We start from the raw sequence: 24,281 nt of genomic DNA, 5'->3' as shown, positions 1-24,281 counted from the left end.
ATTTATCAGATTTGTTGAGAAATGATGAAACTATTCTTTCTCGGAAATTGCTGCTATTTCCTCTGTAAAATCATTCAAAAAGTAGTCCACCCTTGGAAGACTAAAATCTGGAATAACATTTCAAATTAACGCTATCGAAAAACTGTAATTTCTATCTTCATGTAGCTTCGTCTTCTTCCATATCACTACGAATCTTATAAATTTCATCCGACTTCCGTTGGTATTTTTTTCAAAATCCCCGCCTAGTTGCTCCTGAAATATCGCTTACTTCTGCGAAGCCTAAATATGTTTAGGTTATGTGTCATTCATTCGTACGTGAGTGTCAAGTCAATCTCACGTGAAAAGTATGGTGGATGAGAACCATATTTGTTTTCAGGTAAATCTGACGTGAAGTTTGTTTACAATGCTGTTTTTCCGCAAATACCGAAGCTGCAATCACACGAACACAATCTCACTTAAATTGTTTACGAGTACATACAAACATATTCACCATGATGTTTAGTACAAGTTACGTGAATTTCAGGTGAACATTACTAACATCACGTAACAATCGTCGTTTGTTCAAGACAGATCAGTTACGTGATTTTTCACGTGAATATGACGTGATGATTTTTTAGAGTGTATAAGAAAAGTAATGCAGAAAGGAAGAGATCTCACATCACCAGTACAGACCAATAGTCGTGTCTGACTGCACAACCATTCAAGGCTCCAAGACTGAATGTCTGTTGGATCCAGGGCTGACAATCGTCATCGTCATAGCACGAAATGCCACAGTAGCGACAAGTTGCATTCAGTGTTGCCACATTTTTATCTGTACCATGTGCTCAAAAATCTTTTTCATCTGTAATAAAGACAACAATAATAATAATAAAATAATTTTCTGGAGCAAATACCTCTAAAAAATTGCTAGTGTTTGAAAGAGTAAATTATTATGTAAGTCGGACACAATTATCCGGAAATTTAAAAAATAAATTGCCAAACAAATTTTATAAATAAAACATGTTAATTTCCATCTGTTTCTGATTGTCATCCTCTCATATACAATCAAATATAAATCTCGAGTACTTATTCAAAAGGACGTATGTGATTTTGTAAACAAAGATTCAAACGTCGATTTGTCCGATCTGATAGCCCTCCCACGAAAACCATCACCATAGACAGATAGGGGGAGGCTTCGGCTACCTGTTGGTGGTGTTTGTTTGCGTGGGAGTGCCATCAGATTGGACAAATCGACGTTTGATTTTTTGTTTACAAAATCACATACGTCTTTTTGAATAAGTACCCGAGAAATGTAGATTTAAGAATCTGGAATGGTTGTTTTGTAAATGTAATAATACAAGCGATATAGTCAAGCATTTTTTTACGGATAATCGAGCCTTCCAATAATCAATACTGAAATGTTGTTAGAATTTAAGGTGAAGGTGGGTTGAGTACCAAAACAAAGCTTTGATAGTATTGGTACAGTAGACGTTCGATAACTGCAAGTCATTTAACTGCAATGCTTTTTAACTGCAATTCGATAGTTGCAACAGTTTTGCAGTTATCGGACCGCTAAACTTCAAACTGATGTCAGACTCAACGACAGCTGCATTGCGCTGCACATTTAGATGCACTTTTATTGCATCTGACGTCGATTGACAACCGTTTGACGTCTAGAATGCGTTGCAGTTATCGAACGGCATTCGATAACTGAAAAGTAATCATTTTGCAGTTATCGAACGGCTACTGTACAATAAAAACTTTCATATACTGTAGTAGTATTGGTGTAGTATTTATAAAAAAACAAAGAATATTAGTAGAGTGGTTCAAAAAACGACCCAGCACCACCATGCTCACTCGATTCCGTCCCATGCTCCGAGTGTCCTCAAAAAACCGATTTGAACAAAAACTGGTTGAGCGCAAGCCGGTTCAAGTTTGTATGAAAACTAGAATGGGAAACTAAACCTTTTATTACACTGGCTACGGCGCTTTCCCTCCAAACGCTGGCGAAAAGAGAACCCACATAGCTTAAAGCAACATTCCAGAGACTTCAGTAAATGAAAACCGCACCGCAGGAAAGATCCATTGATTACGTAACGCAAATATAGCATTTTATACTCCACTCACCCTTATGTCACACTTTTTGTATGAAGTATCTGCCCCTGGTGCGATAGATATCACAGACAAATTCTGGGTATTTTGTTGAATTGCACGTTTCACTGATGCCTTCTGAGACGCCTAATTATCATGCGAAAGAATCGCAACCTCGATTAAAATCGACTCCCAACTATTGGAACGACCATTCAATATGGATTGTCTATGGAGTTGAAGCTCGTAAATATTTCATCCAGTCATATGGTCTCCCCCCTCGCCATCGCCCAATGACGGAGTGCCAGAATCAGAATAATGTTAAATTCAACCTCGCCATATCAACTGTCATACAAACCTGAAACGTCCTGCGCACGGTAAGCCTCTATTCAAACCAGCCCAAACCATTGGATGACACCCAAATTATAAATCATAATCAACTGAGCGTGGCGAAGCAAAATTATTTTTTGAGCCACCCTACTTATTAGTTTGGTGCTGCCGGTGCCGGTGCACCGCGGTGTTTACATTCGCTCCGCGATCAGTTTTTAATCGTTTTTTTCGGGCAAAACTAGCAGTTTATACTAAGTTTTCGGTTCAAATAAGTGACTGATTTCAAAAAGTGGTGTTTAATTTGCATTCTATCAACATTTCGGGCTGCTCATGTGCGGAGCAGTGAGTAAAAACTTGATTTTTCCAATGCCCTTTGAGAAGAAGTGAAGTGCAGTGATGAACCCACCAAATCGCGAACGGCTAATAAATTGGCACAAAACTGCTGATTTATGCTACAATTCGAGCCGGAATACATAGGATTTATTGAAGAAACATGTTCATTATCACGGGAAGTATGGAAATATGCTGTGAACAGGTTAGTAATTTGAATATTAAACTTTTGTTCGATGCTGTTCGATGCATTCGAATGTTGGTGGGAGAGGAGTGCGGGAGGTGTGGGGTTGGCCCGTGGAAGGTCCGGTGCCATATTGGCTGCCATCGTGGTACTCTTCCAACTATGTCCTTAAATATTAACAAATTTGGATCAGGATGTTCGTCTGAATTAATAACGATGAGTTGACATTTCTTATTTCTTTAATCACGAATTAACTATCGAGAGGATTATCCGGTTTTCAAAAAATTACTTCTTGTCTCCGTAGTGTTTATATGTGAATATAATCTAGGAAAAAATAAAATATGTATGACTGTAGTATGAAATACGTTGTCACGATACTATTGAAACTGTAAAACAAAATATAATACGAACTCTTCGATTTGATTTCCATTAATTAAATATTTTTTATAGCAGAAGCAACTATTTGAAGAAAAATGCAATGAAATACTTTTTTCCAAGGCTTGGTTTTTAAAAAAATCTGTACCAATCTGTACTTATTGGAGAAAATCTGTAATCTGTGCCGTACAGAATCTGTACCAAAATTTGCCAAAAAATCTGTACCTTTCAAGATAAATTTGTACATGTGGCAACACTGGTTGCATTGTCTTCATTGCTACTCTACATATCGTCAATGACGCGCACGACGTTAGCTTTCGTCGTGTAACCAAATCGTCCTGACGACATCGAAGAACGAGGACTTCATACCGTTATTCTTCAAGCGGCAGCTGCCATGCGAAGATTTTTACTAATTATGTGTAATAATGAATTTGAAGCAACGTATGAAAGCGTTATGAATGTTATCGACACATTTATGTTACCAAATTTCCTACTATTTGTTTATTTGAGACGCTATTATGTTTTTAACCGTGCAATTTGACGTGCAATCAATTGTGTGAAGAAGTGACGACGAAAATCGTCATAACTTTTGGCTGCGCGACTATCGTCGTGGTACGCATGCGGCATGAATAAAACGAATAGGTGTTGCGTCGTGCAATGTTATGACGACTATTTTTTTTTCGCTTTCTTCATACGCCGAGAATGACTATTGTCAGCCCTGGTTGGATCACATCCGTAACATCAGGGCGGTACCCCGTTTGGCAAAATGCTATTTGGCATAAGGGCCATTTGCCATCATTTGTATGTGGTGTTAAATTGAAGGCCGTTTGGCATAAGGGCCGTTTGGCATAATGGCCATTTGGCATAATGTTTATGAGATGTCGCCGTTTGGCATAAAGGCCATTTGGCATAATTTTCATATGATTCTAAATTAATTGCCTTTTGGCATAATTCATATGCAATACTAAATTTAAAATCGTGAGTTGATCGTAGTGTGCCGCGTGCGACGGGCGGATGTGAAAATTTTTGACAGCTCGATTTTTTTCCGTTTTGGCTGATGGTACCAGAAGAATAATGTTTCTCCTGATTGTTCGCTTAGTGAATCCGTGATGTTGAAGCATATGCTGTCTCGATTTATGCGGAACTAGAAAAATGACGCATGGTGTGCATGGTGCAGCAAGAAGATTTAGCGGAAGAAACCCTCAGAGTGCTGATTTCAATGCCAGAACATCCCAACATGGACCTTAACAAACTGTTTAAACTATTGAAGCTGGCAAAAAAGGCAACAATGCAACATGTGGAACAATCGATCGACGGAAGATCCTATGAAGCTCCAGTATTTCAGAAAGGCTTCATGGCATAGCTGCACGGAAAAGTAATACAGGGTTTAACTGGAAGTAAAGGAGGATAGTGGACGGTGAGGATGAGGATGGTGAGCACGTTCCAATTATTTACTTTCTCCATATAAAATTCAAACTCCTGAAATTTGGTTACTGGTTCACGCTTTAGTAAGCAACGGTGGCTCTTCTCTACCTTCTATTCCCTGTGTAGTTATAAGGGCGTCCTTGTGAAGTTTTGCTGTACCTGTTATGAACAACTAGTACATCCCATTCCCTACACTCGCTGAAGAAACTTGACTTATTTATTAGCGTTTTACTCTACCCTGCGTTTCGACCATTGAATGTGGTATTTTCCAGGGCAACTCATTTTTTCCCTTGAAAAAGACCACATCCATTGGTCGAAACGTCGGGCAGAGTAAAACGCTAATCGTTTAATGGTTTTATAAGACTTTAAAAGAAGATGATTTTTCAGTCGTCTCCAATACCATAAAGAGATAGATCCCATTATTTCCACAAATTCCTTATTATTTACATTAATTACTATGGTTCTAACTCCGGTTCGTATTAACCGATTTTTGGTCGAATTTGAAATTGTTTTTTTTTTTAAGATGTGGAGACCCTTGGGAAAATACTGATATTGAAATAAGTCCGCAACGCAATGAACGATCCAAGTTACAAGAAAAATGCCGGATAATTTTTCCAAGTGCACCTTGTAACGCCATGGAAAGTTTTGAATAAATTCACTTGTTGTGGATGAATGCTTTTATTCAACAGAAAGTAGAAAAGATTTATTTTGGATAATATCTAGAACTATTAGAAGAATTTATTCTAAAATTGTTTCAGAATATTGAATAGAAGGTCCTTCATAGGGATCCTATATTAAGAGATGTGCGAATACTTTTTCAGACGATTTAGCAACACTGTTACTTTCGTAAACAAACGCTGCCAGCACTTGCCGTGGCGCAAAATGTTGGAGCTCGAACATGACATTGCGTATAATGGCATTTACAGATTCCGTTATATAACGTCCAACAGTGCATTATCACTAAAAAAAAAGTGCAATACAAAAGAACAAAGTACCATGCATAAACTAGATTACTTCAACTTACCAATGTAAAACAAATTGTTTATTCGACAATACTTTTCGTAAAGTCTTTTTCATTACAATCGCAATACCTTTCAATCCGCAACAATAACAATGTTCATTTGGCTCAGATTCTGACAGCTCTCAATGCTTGATTGGCTCAAGATGGCCGCTTTCGCATATCTCTGAATGTAGGATCCCTAGTCCTTCGAAAATAATACATAAAGCTTGTCATGAGACGACATGACATGTAAAAACATTCCAAAAGAACCTTTTAAATAATATTCTTAATTATGATTGAGAGTATTAGACAATTTCGCTGCAGTTTCCAGTACAGATAGAAACAAATTTTTTGAATATACATTTTCAATATTGGATTTTGGTACTTTTTTCCCTGACCTCAATCTAAATTCCCTGACTTTCCCTGACATTCCAGGTCCAAAATCAAATTCCCTGACTTGCCAGGTTTTTCCAGGTAGTCAACACCCTGTTCTAGAGCCTGGTTCCCTTGGGGAAGTGGCCAATTTTCGTTCAATCTTGGAACCCATCTTGCGACATGTCAAACTTCATGATTTTGCAAAACAAGAAAACTGGAGTACATTTCGGGGATTTTCGATCGAATTGGCCACCCTCATCGGATACTTCCAGGGCCTGGTTACCTTGAGGGAGGTGGCCAATTTTCGTTCAATCTTGGAATCCATCATGTGACATGTCAAACTTCATGATTTTGCAAAACAATCACTCTTGACCACTCTCCGGATACTTCCAGGGCCTCTTCAGGAATTCCTCCAGAAGTTTCCTCAGGAATTCTTCCGGAAGTTTCTCCAGGAATTCCTCCGGAAGTTTCTCCAGGAATTCCTACGGAAGTTTCTCCAGGAATTCCTACGGAAGTTTCTCCAAAAATTCCTCCAGAAGTTCTTACAGGAATTCCTCTGGAAATTGGAATTGGCCACCTGGAATCACGGGAATTCCTGGAGGAACTTCAGGAGGAATTCCTGGTGAATACCCTGGATAAATCCTGGAGGAACTTCCGAAGAAATTCCCGGAGGAACTTCCAGAGGAATTCCCGGAGGAACTTCCGGAGAAATTCCCGGAGGAACTTCCGGAGGAATTCCCGGAGGAACTTCCGGAGGATTTCCCGGAGGAATTCCCGGAGGAACTTCCGGAGGAACTTCCGGAGGAATTCCCGGCGGGACTTCCGGAGGAACTTCCGGAGGAATTCCCGGAGGAACTTCCGGAGGAATTCCCGGAGGAACTTCCGGAGGAATTCCCGGAGGAACTTTCGGAGGAATTCCCGGAGGGACTTCCGGAGGAATTCCCGGAGGAACTTCCGAAGAAATTCCCGGAGGAACTTACGGAGGATTTCCCGGAGGAACTTCCGGAGGAATTCCCGGAGGAACTTCCGGAGGAATTCCCGGAGGAACTTCCGGAGGAATTCCCGGAGGAACTTCCGGAGGAATTCCCGGAGAAATTCCCGGAGGAACTTCCGGAGGAATTCCCGGAGGAACTTCCGAAGAAATTCCCGGAGGAACTTACGTAGGAATTTCTGGAGGAATGTCCAGAGGAATTTCTTGACGATCTTTTACAGGGTGTCTACTACCTGGGAAAACCTGGAATTATCAGGGAATTCCTCCCCACCTGGAAAATACCTGGAATTATCAGGGAAATCCTGACATAATCAGGGAAATTTCAATCCCCGGTGACCATGAGTGAAATTCTTTCAAAAGATGAAAAATCCTTAAAAGTATTTGAATAAAATATACCAATCAAATCTATTGAAAATGAACGTTAATGGATCGATGTTCCGCAAAAAAAATTTGCTATCTTCTAAAGAATTCCTGGAGAATTTCCGAAGCTATTCTTGGTGAAATCTAGGAATTTATTCGGGAAATCAATTAGGGATTGCTTTGTAAATTCTTTTGAGCATTCCCTCGGAAATTCTTTAGGAATATATTAAAAAATTCTAAATTAGTTAGGATTTTTCACAGCAATTCCAGGAGGAACTTTCGAAGGAATTTCGGGATCAGTTTTCCAAGGAATTATTCAAAGAAATGACTAAAAGAGTGTCCATAAGAATGATTAGCAATTTTCTAAATTATTTCTGGAGGAATTTCCAAGATAAAAACAGAAAAGAATTCCCGGAGGAATTTCAAAACGAATTTCCGGACGATTTTTCGTATGGTTTCTTTAAGAAATTCCCGAAAGGGAACCTGAAGGGATTTAAAAAAAAAGTGTAGAGTGATTTGTGAAGGATTTTTGCTAAAGGAATTCTTGAAAGAATAGTCGAATAATTCCCGAATGGATTTTTCAAAGGAGTTTCTAAAGGTATTCTCGAAGTATTTCCAAAGAACTCTTAAAAGTAAAATATCCGGAAAAACTCCTCCAGGTGTTATATAAAGTTTTCCTCAAGATACTTTTGAATGAGTTCCTAAAAAATCCCAATGAATTAAAAAAACATATTCGAAGTATTTTCCGAAGGTTTTTACAGTAAAGCAGTAATCTCGGCAGTAATAGAACGCTAGCCTGAAACGCCACTAGCCTGAAACCATTGAAATTATTCTGCCAAAATATGCTTCAATAAGCTTAATAGCCTATTCATATTACGATTAGATTATTTATCGTAATAAATATCGTGTTAAGGCTCAAGAAACAATTGGACAATGGGAAGAGGTTTCCGATCGAACCACCATCGGGAGTGTGTCGTTTGTCTTTTTTCGTCTGCAGCAAAATTATAACTGTGGTAGTGCAACACCGAGCGGCTGCACAAACACTCACTTGAAACACGTGATTGCTGGTTGCCAATTTTACTTCCTCTTTAAAGCGGAGAAAGAAAATTTAATGTATGGGGATGGCATCAGGTTGTTGTTTTTCATGATATTTATGATCATAAATGGCATAATCTGAATAGGCTATAACTTGGCCGTTTGACAGTTAGGTATAGTACCGGTACATTGGCTGCTCGGTCCAAGAAAACTAGATGTTGGTCACACGAACAGGTATAAGGACGTTATGCATAAATGATATTAAGCATAAAATGCCCCAAAAACAGCCCACGCCATAAAGAAGGTATTATGCCTAACGTCATGGACCCAGAAATATCATATTTTTGCATCAACCATTTTCTGAAGGAGTTTTCGTAAGAATTCCTTAAATTAAAGTCCAGTGCACAGGTAGATTGAGGTTTGGGAAACGCCACTGATAAGAAGTTCTGAAGGATTTCCTGAAGAAATTCCCAAACATATTTCCGGAACATTTCCTTAAGAAATTTTCTTAAGCTTTAAAAAAAACAGCTGGAAAAAAATTCAAAGAGATTTCCGATAGAATTGTTAACCAAGTTTCCAAAGAAATTCCTAAAAAAATTCAGAAGAATATCTGATGAAATCTGCAAAGTATTTTATAAAGGTTTTTCCGAGGGATTTTCATTATCGAACAAACACCTAAAGGAATTTGAAAAAAAAATCGTAAAGGAATCGCCAAATGCATCTCTAAAGGAATTTCCGAAACGATTCCTTGAGATGTTTTATCAAAGAAATTTTCCGATGGAGAAATTTTCAAAGGAATACCTGGAGGAATTTCCTATGTGATTCCTCAAGGAATTTTGATTGAATGGCTAAAGCAATTTCTGGGTGAACTTGTGAAGGAATTCCTGGAGGAATTTCTTAAGTAATCAAAATATTCTTTAAAATAATATTTTTTGCAATTTTACTTTTTTGAATTGATCATTTTGCTGCTAAAATCTATATATGACACGTTCGTTTTTGCCTGGAAATTAATGTAAAACACCTGGAAAAAACCTGGAAAAATCAGGGAATTTTGTTTTTACAGATGAGTAGACACCATGTTTTAAAAAATCTCGTGCAGGAACTTCTGGAAGAATTCCTGGAGGAACTTCTTAAGAAATTTTGGCGCTTGAAACTGGTTCACGCCGATCCACCGCCGGTAAAATTTCAATCAGCGTACAGGTCTACCTGGAAGTACCCTGAAGGTGGCCAATTCGATCAAAAATCACCGAAATAGACTCCAGTGTACTTGTTTTGCAAAATCATGAAGTTTGACATGTTGCAAGATGGGTTCCAAGATTGAACGAAAATCGGCCACTTCCCCAAGGAAACCAGGCCCTGGAAGTATCCGGCCAATTCGATCGAAAATCGCCTAAATGTACTCCGAAACCATGGTCATTGCACAAAAATTGACCTCGGTTCCTAAAACTATAGGAATTTTGTGATCGATTCCAGAAGATTGCTTGAAAATCCGTTAGAAATTGACTGAGCTGCGTGGTTTTGAATTTTGAGTTTTGTCGTAAAATGGGGGTTGGGGACGTACGTGTTAAGCACTTCCGCAGTTATGAACTGCGAGGTTTCTAAGCCAAGTTACCATTTCTGCATTCGTACATCATGAGGCTAACACGATGATACATTCATGCCCAAGGAAGTCGAGACAATTTCCAAACCGAAAAATGTCTAGACCGGCTTCAGGAATCGAACCCAGCCACCCTCAGCATGGCCTTGCTTTGTAGCCGCGCATCTTACCGCACGGCTAAGGAGGGGTTCATTTCGAGCTAAGAGCGACCAGAGAGTTCGCCAGACCTGAACCCTATGAATTTCACTGTCTGGAGTATGTTGGAGGCGGAGTCTGCTCTAAAACATCATGGCTTATGTGCAATTCTAGCAGCATCATCTGAAGTCATATTGAATTGAAGAAACTTTAAAGCATGTACAGTGAGAATAGCTTTCTAGTCCCAGGAAGACTATTCATTTGGTGAGCTGTGCATATTTGTTGTTTCGTGGCCAACCAAGACAGATGCTCAGCAAAGTTTGAAATACGAATTTTTATTTATAATTCAAAACACAATGAATAAGGAATAGTGGTTATAACATAAACGAACTCACCGTGTGTTATAGTAGAGGATAATTCGAATGAAACCCTTATGTTTCAAAACATATTTTGTTCAACCTCCAACTAGATAATCTGTTTTGTTGTTTCTCCTTCGAATTTAATGAATAACATTAATGAAGGAGGGATATTTCGCCAAAAAGAGAAAATTAAATACTATCGAGGATGAGATAGTTTACTTCTTTTCCGGTTGTCTGCGGAAGAATGGTTTCACAAGTGGGACCGGCGAATCGCTGCTAATGTTAGCAGTCTCTAGAGGCTCTTCATCCAGATTTACGGTACTCTGAAAGGTACGTACATTTATAGCATCGTTATAATTTACAGAACAAAGTCGCTCTACTTACCCCCAAACTAATCAAATCGTCTTCCGAATTGAGTTTCATAGATCGATTGAAGAAACTCTTTGTGTCGTCCTTTCGTTTCATTTGGATAGGCGACTTTCTGGGGAATAGTCGACCAGAGTCCCGTCTCCGTTCAACGTTGCCCTGGAAGCTGGTATAATTGGAAACGCTTGATTGGATACTAATCGCATCGGTGTCGATTATGCGCATTCTTTTTGGCGGTGGATGACCAAGACTGTCGTCGATAGAATTGCTAAGGCGAAGCGGCGTGGAAGTGATCTGAGCGGTGGAAATGTTGTTGATATTTTCCTCATTCGCTTTAATCTCTTCTTTCATTATCGATTTCAGTTTGTCTTCTAAAGCGTTGATCGTGGATTGATTTTCAGCGATTTGTACTTTCAGCTGCTTCAGTTCATTTTGATCCTTTTCGGCTGCCGTCAGCTTCTCCTGGATAATGATATCCTCCTTATCCTTCTCCGAAATCTTCAATTCCATTTCACTGATTTTGGTAGATTGAGCCTTCACATCCGCTTCGAGTTGTTCTTTCTTCGATTTGTGTTCTTCGGCTTCTTTTTGAATGTTTGTTAGTTGACTTTCGAGATCCTGGATTTTCTTGGCGTTATCTTCATGAAGCGTCTTGAGCTTCGAATTGAGCTCTTCGATTTTCTCTCTATCCTCATCCGAACGTTTATACTCGCCATTCAATTTGCCATACAGTGAACAGATTTCGTTGTTCCGATCTTCTAGCATGGTTTGCATATCGCCAATTTTAGTCTCTAGTTCCTTTGCTCGATCTTTCTCTTGTTCAACATTTCTTGCGGACGACTCTAAATCTGTTCGGATTTTCTCAATTATTTCATTCATTGCCGCATTTTGTTTTTCTGTCTCACTCTTTTGTGCTTTCGCCTCGGTGAGGTTGGCAACAGCATTCTTCATTTCCTCATCGTACTTATTTTGCCACGCTTGTTCTAATTCGGCTATCTTTGCATCATTCGTCTGTTTCAATTCCAATAGCTTAGAGCTCGCAGATTGCTCCATCTGCAGAAGCTTTGCTTCGTTCGCTTGTTCTAGTTCAGCAATTCGGTTTTCCATTTCAAGTACTTCCGTTGCCAGTTGGGTTTTCTCTGACAGGTACATTTCGACGTTTTCCTTCAATTTTGCGTTTGTTTGGACTTCCAACTCGATAAGTGTCTGAGCTTCACGAAGCTCTTCCGTTAACTTAGCCTGCTCGTTCATATGCTCTGAAAGAGAGGAAGCTAACGATTGACGAGCTTCATCGGTTTCGGCTTGCTTTTGTTTTAGATCATTGTAATTGACGTACACCGCATCCAATTGATCTTGTAGTTGTTGAGAACGATTCACTTCTTCTTGGACGCGTTTCTTTACTAAAATTTAGATTATGAAGAAATTATATAAATTTCGGTTGGTAATTTAACATACATACCCATCTCGTCGCCTTTGGACTTATTTTCTACGAACTGGTTGGCCAATTGACGAATTTCTTTGATTAATTGAACTCGCTTCATGTCCAAATCGCTAATGAAATCGGACGTTATATTGATTTGTGTAAGAAGCTTCTCATCTTGTTTGCGCTGTTCGGTTAAACTATAATTGGTAAAAAGATGCAATTAATATTTATACATACATTAGTGCTGTCCAATGAGTAGCTGGAAGTAGCTCGAAGTTGTTCCCGTTCTGCTTGCTCTTTTTTTGTCAATAAATAGGCATGAGCAGGACAGGGAGAAACTTCGAGCTACTTCAAGCTCTCATTGGACAGCACTATTATTAGTGAGGTGGGGCAAGGCTTTCAAACTGAGGAAATGCTAATACACTGGATTCTGTTTTTACACGATTTACATTTTCTCAATTTTGCACTCTTATTAAATTTTTAACGCATATTATTTATCATATAATTTTTCTTTGATTTATTCAGGATTTTTTGAAACATGTTGCAATGATTTTGGTGGTAAATTGAAGTCACACGAATAAAAATACGAGCGAAAAAAAAAATCGTGTAAAAACAGAATCCTGTGTATTTAAAAAACAGACCAAGTTCCAGTTAGAATTCAGATGAGTTTGTTTCTTATGCCTATGCAATGTGTAATCTTGCAATCTGAACATTTTCCGAAATATAGATAATGATTCTTTAGTATTATAGTACTGATTGTATACATGCACTTGAAAATGGGTCAGCATATGTAAGCTACAGGTCAATACGACGATTGGTTCGACAAAGATAACAGACAGATTCTGGAGAAGGACGCAGCGCGGGCGTTTGCGCTGCAACAAGGAACCTGGCAGAACGTGGGACGCTACAGACGGAAACGGAGACACCAGACCTGCCTTTTTCTGGAGAAGAAACGGCGCCTGAAAGAAGCGGAGGATGATGAGCTGAAACAGCTGTTTAGTTATCAAGAAACACGAAGTTTTATCAGAAGCTTAACGCATCCCGCAAGGGCTTTGTGCCGGGAGCCAAGATGGGAGCATCTTGACTGACGAACATGTGGTGATCGAAACGTGGCGAGAAGTGCTTCGAGGAACACCTAAATGGCGTTGAGAAAAACAGGTAGTGAAGGTCACAGTAGCGGAGGGGAGACCAACAAGACCCCACCTTGAGGGCTGTTAAGGATGCTATCCAACAGCTTAAAAACAATAAAGCAGCTGGTAAGTATGATATTGGAGATTAACTCCTAGGTATGGGCCTAAGAATCTGGTTACTTGTCTGCACAGACTGGTAGTCAGAATCTGGGAAACAGAACGATACCGGAGTCAAGTTATAAAAATCAAGTTATTAAAAAATCACTCAAATAAAGTAATTTAAAAAAAGCTACCTGAGAAATGCAGGAAAGAAAGGCTGGACAAAACTAATATGAGAGATTATTCAAAACTTACGAATACCCAAATGAGACCAATCTGAAAGTAATATATTCTTTAGGATCATGGAAATACTCACGCTTCCTTTAACACTAGCAGCGTTTTAGTGGTAAGAGCCAGATCCAGCTGGAGTTTCAGTTTCTCACCACCCAGAATATCGAAGGCATACTGAAACACTTCTAGCTGCCGGTAGAGTCGCAGCTGATCGGTGCGGCTTTTGACGAGCTCGATCAAAACTTCGACTTTGTCGCGTTTTGCCAGATCGCGAACGTCATCCACGATATCGCGGCACATCTCATCATCATCGGAATCGTATTCATCTTCGCCGGACGAACAGTGGTCCGAGTTCTGGTCATCCGTAGTGTCGCTCTCTTCTCCGTCGTGCTCTTCCGATGAATATGGCATTTCGTTCTTCAGCAGAATCAAATGTAAGAATGGAGGATCGCTAGGGGTTTATTTCAATATAATATGTATTTACCTGCTGTGATTGATCCATGATCGTTTAATAAGCAACAATGCACTTTTAAAATTAAAAATTGCAGTACAGCAGAACAAAAACACTGGATGAGCTACGGAAATCATGAAAAATCGAACAATCAACGTATTTTTTCTTTGGTTTGCTTTGATTAATTTTCAAGAACGCAGCCAGATGAGAGAACTACTAGAGCAATGATAGAAGGTGAGGAAGCTTCTGCAAGTGGTTGATGGAAAACGTAAACAAAAACTGGTGACGTCACTGATAACAGATATTGAGGCTGTGGGCGTACCCAGTGGAGGTAGCACCAATAATATGGGTAGTGGGATTTTAATATTTTTTCATAATTATACACTTTATGATGGATTCAGTTGATGTATCGTGCTTTAAATATCCTGTCCTAAGGTTTCCCTTGAAAAGCTATTGAAAACAACGATTTTCCTTAATAAAATTGACTCCTTTGCACCACAAAATATCTGTGGTACAACTTTGTTCTACACGAAGGCAAAAAACAATTCCCACATAACACATATTTATTTACACAGTTTATAAGGAGTTTTATAATATCATTTCAGTAGAATTTCACCCCTTCGTTATCATCGAATGCGATAAGTTCACATTTGCCCCTGGACTCTAGCACTTTCAGTGCTTTTTTCAACACTGCCTGTTCTAACCCGTGGAATTCTTCCCCAATGGTGTGATCTCCTGCTACTAGCTCATATAAGGTGCACACCGTATTCGTCATCCCGTTCGCAACGGCCCAGCTGTGCAGAAGCGTACTCCACTCGTCTAGGGTGTGCCAGTAAATCTCCCACTGTTGTTTCCGCTTGTCTATCGGGGAAGCATTTGCACTTTTTTCCAGCGCTTCCATCACCCAGAGACGGCCCTCTGGGGGCAGCTTCCGGGAAATGGCATCATTTGCGAATGGGGCACAGTCTTCGTTAATATTTAGTACCACCTGTTTGGTGTGCTTTTGATAGTCTAGAATTAGCGATTTCCATGTCGATAACTGCTGTTCTTTTGTATTCCCGTGAGATTGAACGCTGGAAGATGAACCGAGATTTTGTTGCAGCAAAAAAAAGTAAGACGAATAATACTTACGTGAAGAAAGGCGGAAAATTGTACTCCCAAGGCCACTGATAATCAGCCATCTAATTGAATGTAAACAGTAGAATTTTAGTAATTTTAGAGATTGATCAAAATTTGAGACCAGATTAAAAATATTAAAATTGCTGTTGCTCGGGTCAATCCCAGAGACCGGAGTTCAAAATATGTCAATCTGAGTTGAGCCAACCTGCACCCAGATCAACCATGAAAAAGAGGGAAATTTTACTTCACGCTTAGTTCTTTTTACGCAAATATATATATTATTATTATCCCGGTAAAAATCATTTACTCATTAATGAGTACTTTTTATCTGCTATCTCTTTCTCTCTGTTGAAAAAATTACCCATTTTGGAAGAATAAGGGCCGATGTCCACGTATAGCGGTTTTTTACGCTGCGTGCGTAAAGTTCACGCAAGGTACCCACACAGAAAAAACAAACATTATTTTTACAAATATTTTTAGCTTTCTATTTAAAAAGTAGTTTTTTTGAAAATAAAAGTTTTTTTTTCGGAATCGAAAGTTTTGCTTTTGGAGAAAAATTATTTTTCGTCGGATTCCAGTATAAATTTAAAAGTTCATCTTTACAATCCAAAAATTGTTAAACGATCATTTCCCCAGACGAAAACATATCTTCTTTGACAGATAGTAGTTGCGCAAGAAAGAGAGGAAACATGTTTACACTGTTTGCGCAAAAAAACAGTTCGTTGTGGAATTTAGCACGGTTTTGTGTTTTTGTACAAGTCCCGGAAAAAAGTACGTCGAATAAAAATGGTACCCCTTAATACATCAAATATCATTGCCAGAAAACACCAAACAGCAGTGCCAAACAATGCTACAAGTCCGTAACGCTGATAATCTTACGATATCAAAAGGTAGGTGTTTTTTACGATAACAAAAAGTGTGGCAGGCGTTTTGATCATATAGGGGGAAAGACGGCTTTGGCAGGTTTTGTTCTATTATTGGCAGGGGGGTTTTTGTCGATCAAATTTTATGAAATTTGGCCACAATATTCTTTGATATGCAAAGAATGTTTAGGCCAAATTTGAGCGTAGTCAGTCATAAAAAAACTCCCTGCCAATAATAGAACAAAACCTGCCAAAGCCGTCATTCCCCCTAAATAGTGTGGGAAGTTGTCACGAAGGCTTCCCACGGCAAAACAGCGGAACCGATCTACACTCCCGGCGGGGTATTTCGGACGCGATCAGTGGAAGTAAACACAAGCGGTTACTCTCTACGCGGTGGTCAATTTATTACTATTATTTACATACATTCAACATACATTCACAGGGCTGGTCACGGATTATAAACATCGACAACATATAATAGACTGGCCCAAAGTCAACACTCCTCCTCGAGGTTTATCATCACGTAGTTCTCACAAAGTTTTACAAACACAAAGTCAACACATAGTTCTAGATGGGCACTTATCGATCTACTATCTACATTACCAGCTCCTGGGTCGTCTTATTCACCGCTTCGGCTTTGTCAAGCGATTCATCCGGCACTCAGCATCGGTTTTCTTCTTAGTTTTCCACACAGTCATAAAATTTGCTTACGTCCTTCATCTCCTCCTCAACGAAACGCCTGTCACCAGCTTGGCTATGCACTTCCCTGCTCTCTTGCCATTTTCCACAGCAGCGCTCGGAGTTCCAGCGTGGATCCCTTGCTCGGACCCGATCCAGTCCTACTGGAAACTCTCGCTTTTCTTCTCCCTTGGCACTTGTCTTCAAGCTCTTCGCTATTTGCACAGCATACAGGTCACCACGAAGTTCTGCTACGGCTTCTACTTTTCCTCTGTTATTAATAATTTCACACTTAGACTCCACAAAGTTCACTTTATGTCCATTCTGTGCTAACATCCGGACAGAAATAAGTCCACTGTCCAATTCCGGGACATACAGCACATCTCGCACTAACACTTCGTTCAATCTGCCGTTACCATCCACAAATTTTAGCGAGCTTTCACCAACACCGGCGGATTTCACGGCGGAACCATCCGCCAACGTAACATCCAGCTTTACACTCTCGTCAATCTCGCTAAAGAACTTCCGGTCGCTGGTCATGTGGCTGGAGCAGCCACTGTCCACATACCAGCTCCCCTGTTGCCGGTCTCCTCCTACGCCAAAACATATTCAGAATTCTTCTTTGCTGCCGTCTTCGCCTCCAGCACATTCTCCCTTTGCAGCACCGGGCAATTTATCCGGATGTGTCCCGGTTTTCGGCATCCATAGCAAATGCGGTCCTTTACTCTCCGCCAGCCTTTCTTCTGCGCTTTAAGCGCACGGTCTTCACGCTCACTGTACCCTTCCTTTTGTTTCTCGGTCCTCCGGTGGTACTCATCCATCAGCCGCTGCTTCGCGAATTCAACCGTCTGGTCTGCGTCTGGTCGGCTCTCCAGAGCAGTCACCAATCCATTGTACGACTCTGGTAGACTTCGGTAAATCATTGCCACTTGCAACGAAGCTTCTATCTTCTGTCCCGCGCACGAAAGTCGGTCGAATAACTCTTCGATCCGGAACAGGTGCTGTTCCATATCAGCACCTTCGTCATAGTTCAGGCTACACAATTTCTTCAGTAGTGACACTCGCGACGTAACTGTAGCCTTCTCGTGGTAGTTTTTCAACTTTCTCCACACATCGATCGCCGATTTGGCATCTTTCACCAAAGGCAACTGATTGTCCTCGACATACAAAATTATTGTTGCCTTGGCCTTTTGATCCTCTTTCGACCACTTTGCCGTCACTGGCTCCGGTTTCGGATCACTCACTGTATGCCACAGATCGACACTAATTAGCATCATCTCGATCTTTATTTTCCACGTTTGATAGTTCTTGTTGTTCAAACGTGCGATCAGAACTTTCTCTGCCATTTCTATTTCTTTTCGCTAATTTTAGCGCACCCTGTACTCGATCTAAAAACACAATCGAAAGTACACAGCACGTACCTACACACCAACGGCAGGCACAAGAACGGCAGAGACACTATCGATCACCACTAACAATAGGCTACAGCTACAACAATCGCGACACAAAATGGCACTCTGATTATTAGTTCACAGAACATGAAAAATACTGAACTAACAGTCCACCAGAGTCCAACCAGACGGGTTTCACACAGCCCCAAACAATTGTCGCGAATCACTGCTGTAGCACCACTCAGAAAAAGTCCACCACCAGGCAGAAAACGAGCAAAACAAATTTGCTTCTGCCGAACGGCACACACGGAGGATTTGCAAAGAAAATTTTTCACACTCCGCGGCCGATTTACGAGGAACTCTCACGCCGATTTTAACGGTTTCTTCCACCTAAACTGGGCCGATAACCTGTGGGAAGTTGTCACGAAGGCTTCCCACGGCAAAACAGCGGAACCGATCTACACTAACGGCGGGGTATTTCGGACGCGATCAGTGGAAGTAAACACAAGCGGTTACTCTCTACGCGGTGGTCAATTTATTACTATTATTTACATACATTCAACATACATTCACAGGGCTGGTCACGGATTATAAACATCGACAACATATAATAGACTGGCCTAAAGTCAACAAATAGAAGTCGAAGTACCTTGACTGGTTGGAATTGCGATCAAAACGATATTTATTTGCCTTTCTTTTCTTATGCATTTATAGATACATATTATCACCGAGAGGAAATTGATGTTGCAATCCTCACAGATAACTACGAAGCGCACCTTCATCCTGTCCAGGAGCTGAATCACGGACTGTGTGAGGTGCTGCAGCTTGCACCGTCTGAGAAGTGAGGAAAAATGTTAAAAATAATTAAATAAAATGTAAAAGATATTCATTGTTATTTGATTATTTATATTTAAGATATAAAAATGACTAAAGGGTACGAGGTGGGGAGGGGGGTTTGCTTTAGTTGAAATGAAAATATTTTGCTCTATTTGTTACAGTATAAACATTTGCATTTGACAGATCTACTATTTTATTTTGAATGTTCAAACTTTTGATTTCAGAGCGGCATATGCCACTTTTGGACCATGGTTATTGAAAAAGTTTGCGTACTTTTATTTTGAACATGCGGTACTCTCTACGAAAAAGAACCAACGCAACTTTTTAAATTTACCAATGGTTTTTTTAAATTTTATTAATGAATTTTCTTCTCGGTGCGATTGTTGCCTCGTTTTCTCCATGGCAGCAAAAGGGCTAAACTGTTTTTCATTTTTGCATTATGACACTTCGTTATTGTATCAAAAACACATGTCTAGGAACTTTTTTCAAATGGGCGTAATTGATTCTGACCTTGATTTTTGGAACGGCGATTGTGCTCTTAATTCAAACTATTTTGGTCAACTAATGTACTCAACAGAAAGAATAGATTGCGGACTATCTGGTAGTAACGTCAGTTGAACGAAATTTGGTGAATAGACAGAGTATGAGTCGATTCAAATTTCAAGGTCAAATACAGTTAGGCCTATTTGAAAAAAGTTTCTAGATGTGAGCAAAAGGGCTAAACGGTACTTTGAAAACACAAATGCTGCCCAATGAGCAGCTCGAAGTAGCTCGAAGTTGTTCCCGTCCTGCTCGTTCTTTTTTGTCAACAAATGGGCATGAGCAGGACAGGGAGAAACTCCGAGCTACTTCAAGCTCTCATTGGACAGCACTACAATGGGGCGATGCAAACAGGCGATACTGACAAATAAGTTGACAGCCGGGCGAGGAATTTGGGCGAAAAGCGAGGGGCAGATCACTCACGCATTTTCGAAGCAGTCATACGTATTGCTGAACGCATTCGCGTATTTTTGGTGCATTGAAATTGCATTGAAGCATTGTTGCATTTGAGTACGCATTGAGGCATTTCACTGTGCATTGATGCATTACTGAACGCATTTGGATTATTTTCCACGCATTCCTAATTAAAAGAGTGTTCTTATTGGTTTGACATGCCATATTTGACGTACATTTGTTGTGGTTTCAACTCGAACTTGGATTATTGTAGAAACAAACTATTTTATTTCCAAAATTTTAATATCATCAAAATCGTTGTAAAATATCGCAGCTCGTCATATCAAGCTTTTATATACAAAACATCGTTTCGGTTGATCCCACAAGCCCATCCGTCCATTGACGAAGCGTTATTTTCTTTCTTGTGTTAACTTGCGTTCCGAGTTTGACAAAATAAAATTGTTGATATGGCTGTTCAAAAATAATATCAATGAACCGTAGTCCTATCTAATAAGCATCTCGAAGTTATTCCCATTCCGCTTGATTCCATTTATTGACAAAAAAGAGCTAGTAGGATGGAAGAAAATTCGAGCTACTTTAACCTCCTCATTGGACAGCACTGGTGTTGATTACACTTTTCTGGGCCAAGAGTTTGGCCAATTATTTAACTGATTTCCAGGTTTTCTCATTGTAGTTCTTAGATAACTTTTAAATAGGTGCATATTCGAACACAAACATGACTCGGAGGTTTTAGATGACAAATTTATATCATGAATATCTAAAAGAACAAAGAACAAACAAAAACATAAGTCGCTATCCAGGATCCAGATTTGATAGAAAAGTGGCCATTTCAATCGGAGAACCAGCATTTCTGGATGTTCAAGAATTTTTCAAATGCACCAAATAGCCTCTGAACGCATAACATTTAGCCAAAACAGGAAGGTTTAAGAAGTAGCCTGTTCTTCTTCGGAATCCGCATTCTGCATTTCAGCAAATTCGGAAATATTTAGGAACAATCTCTGCCAACTACCACCGGGAACAAGTGATGTTCAGCGCCTTTTGTTAAATGGCGACGGAAAAATCGTTGAAAACATCTAATTATCCTGAAATTGTTAGCAAAAATTAATGTTTACGACTATCGCTGCTGCAAAACAACAATGTCAAAATATGGAGCCTGCATCTGTCAAATCAGTCAAGCGCACTTCGTGAAAAAACGTATTTTCTAACGAATTGTTGCATTTGTAACGCATTATGTATTTTATACCAACGAGCATTTCCTTACGCACTTAGTATTTAGATGTATTTTCGAACGCATTAAGATTTCAGTCGCATTTCAAAAGCATTTGTGCATTTTTTAACGCATCATATTAATTGGCATATTTTTGCCGCATTTTTATCAATACGTATTTTGGATTCAGCTAAATTTCATAGTGATCCGCCCCTCGGCGAAAAGGATGTTGTCAAAAACATTATGGCACATTTCTGAAGGGCGCAAGTGTAAACTGATAGAAAAAAAGGACGACTAATTCTTTAATCATATTTTCAAATCGAAATAAATCTGAAGTAAATTTTATTTATATGTGGATTCAATGATTAGATATGGATGATGTTCATGCAAACTATTAACATTTAAAATAACATCTACTCTTTGAAATATAATTGAAAACATGTCATGGAACATTCGAACCCTGGGTACTGCGGATAGAGCCGCTTTTCTGCGCTCAAGCGAGCAGAGGGATATTTTGAAATCACTCCCATAAACAAAATTATTTTGCAATTACTTGGATGTCAAATATTTCCCGCTCTTCGAATTTCTCTTTCCGCGCTGCATGAGAGCGCACAAATGCGCTAGACTCTACATGACTTTACGATTGTTTACATACATTTATGCTCCAATCAGCTGCTGAATCTCGTGAAATTTCCTAACGAGTGCTTTTTAGTTGCATTCCCACTAATTTTCCACTCGAAATATAATGTGAGAATATTTGTTACAAAGAATAAAAAACTCAAACAAAGTTTATTTTTATTTTTTTCCAAAATAATAACAATACTTCTCAATATTAGATCAGAAACGAACATAACCACAATCTTCAATGTTTGGCTCCGGCACAATAGAAAATGTTGGCTTCAGTTTGACAACCAAATCGACTCTATCCGCACCACCCAGTTCGAACCCATTTTTCTCCATTCGAGCTCATATGGTTTCACAGTGTGACGTCACACGTATGTAGCCACGGCTGCGTCCTGGTGAATTTCTTCCATATTTGACAGGTATCGGTGATTTGTATATAAACAAAGGTTCATCCGCTTGCTGCGGGAGATAGGATGAACCTCATGAACCTACCACCGATAAATGTCAAATTGAGTTCATTCGATTGAGTTTTTGAGGTTATGTTTATTTGATGTAAAACCTTATTGCGACCAAGATTTTTTTATGTACAGGTTATCCGACTTGTAAATATCCCCAACTCAGCCATCTTGGATTTTTGTATGGAATTTATGCTCGTTTGTTTACGCTTTGCACTGAAAATTTATGTTTCCCCCCCGCGCTGGTTATTCCCATCTACTGACGAAGTCATATAACCTGTACATAAAAAAAATCTTGATTGCGACATTGGCCCTTATGAAGTAACTGTGTAGAATTTTTCAGCAGAGAGAAAGAGATAGCAGAGAAAAAGTACCCTTCAAAATGTTTTCGCGAAATAATTAATGTCATCACAGAGATTCAAATCTAGGATAGGATGTGCCAAGTAGTCAGTACAAATCGTACCGATTTGCTGTGACTATCGTACCGGTTGCTGATTGGTTGAAAATGACAATCGATTAGTTCTATTTGTGCCGGCGCGTTTTTCGTATAGGGCAGCATGTTGTTAGTTTGGCCGTGTTGCAAGTTTGTAAAGTTGATATTAGGCAAAATACGTTAATGCACAGATAACAGATATTGAAGCTAGAACAAATTTTATTGAAAATCCTGTGTAAACTTTTGAATTGATATACGTTGGCCCACTACTGCCATCTACTCAAGTGATTGCGGCAGTACCTAAGGATGCAGCTGAATTACAGCCGTCGAACGCAGCCAATGCATTTGACAGCCGCATTCGGGCTGCGTTTTCAATAACAATGATCCTTGCGCCATCTCCAATTGATTGCCAAACGCGGTTCCAATTTAAAATACATTTGAATTAACGGTTGCGGATGTTTACACACGTATGGTATGCCAGCCTCAATATCTGTTATCTGTGGTTAATGTTTAAGTTCCACTTTTTTGGTAAAAAAAACTCAAATGTGCAGCCCAATCGGGTTGTACGCAAAGGTGACGTTGAACTACGTAGCTGTATGTAATGTGAAGGTTTTCGACTTTTCTGTTCGATGAGACCAAAGCAAGCGTTTTTCGAGCCCAGGCTGAATCTGTTTCGTTGTTTATCCTGTGCTCCTAGGATTGAGTGAGCATTACGATCCCTGGTGATGATAGTGCTTAGACCAACGTTTGGAAAAGATAATAAAAATAAAATTTTCAACGTTATGGAATCAACGGGGTGCATCACGCCACGCGATGCACCAATCAGAAGCTAGGTGTAGGAATGTGCTTGGTAGGCAGAATTAGGCTATAAAACTCGAGTGCCAACGTGTCTCGTTCTCTTTACTTGTTCATTAAGCCGTGTGTAGTGGTCTTACGTTAATAAAGTGTTTATTTATTTATTTATTTATTTATTTAAAAGCTCGCTAGAGAGTAAGAATCATTAGATAATTGTATCTCGATTCGAAGCATTATTGGTAAATGCTACTTTTGAACTTATTTTCCTACATAACGCCAAAACACAATGCCAAGCATCCGATTGAACTTCATTGATGAGGTTTACATTAGTGCTGTCCAATGAGCAGCTCGAAGTAGCTCGAAGTTGTTCCCGTCCTGCTCGTTCTTTTTTGTCAACAAATGGGCATGAGCAGGACAGGGAGAAACTTCGAGCTACTTCAAGCTCTCATTGGATAGCATTATTAAAATGATAATTCTGTGTTTATTATCATTTGATCACAACATTTGAAAAGTTATCCCGATGATAACTCGCCTACTTCGCACACCTGAGGAGTTCTCAAATGATAGTTCCGATAGTACCCTGGCTGATAGTGTACCGCTGCTTGACATTTTGTCGGTTTATTGATATTATTCCTTCACGTGAGTTGCGTCGGACTTTGCGT

At 39.6% G+C, this 24,281-nt stretch overlaps 2 protein-coding genes across 2 annotated transcripts; both read right to left on the bottom strand.

Moving 5' to 3' along the window:
- Positions 1-10,523: 10,523 nt before the first annotated feature.
- On the bottom strand, positions 10,524-14,455 carry LOC134224992 (kinesin heavy chain-like). The gene is made up of 5 exons (XM_062704713.1): positions 14,297-14,455; positions 13,898-14,229; positions 12,389-12,549; positions 10,948-12,329; positions 10,524-10,886 (listed from the first exon to the last, which is right to left on the bottom strand). The coding sequence occupies exons 1-5, from the start codon at positions 14,312-14,314 to the stop codon at positions 10,779-10,781; spliced, it is 2,001 nt and encodes a 666-aa protein (XP_062560697.1). The 5' UTR covers positions 14,315-14,455; the 3' UTR covers positions 10,524-10,778.
- Positions 14,456-14,808: 353 nt separating this feature from the next.
- On the bottom strand, positions 14,809-15,575 carry LOC134224993 (vacuolar protein-sorting-associated protein 25). The gene is made up of 2 exons (XM_062704714.1): positions 15,395-15,575; positions 14,809-15,336 (listed from the first exon to the last, which is right to left on the bottom strand). Exons 1-2 carry the CDS (start codon positions 15,442-15,444, stop codon positions 14,865-14,867), a joined length of 522 nt encoding a protein of 173 aa, XP_062560698.1. The 5' UTR covers positions 15,445-15,575; the 3' UTR covers positions 14,809-14,864.
- Between the last annotated feature and the right edge of the window lie 8,706 nt (positions 15,576-24,281).

This window comes from Armigeres subalbatus, chromosome 3 (assembly GCF_024139115.2).
Source record: "Armigeres subalbatus isolate Guangzhou_Male chromosome 3, GZ_Asu_2, whole genome shotgun sequence".
NCBI classification, from domain to species: domain Eukaryota; kingdom Metazoa; phylum Arthropoda; class Insecta; order Diptera; family Culicidae; genus Armigeres; species Armigeres subalbatus.
This window is presented reverse-complemented; position numbering and strand designations above follow the sequence as displayed.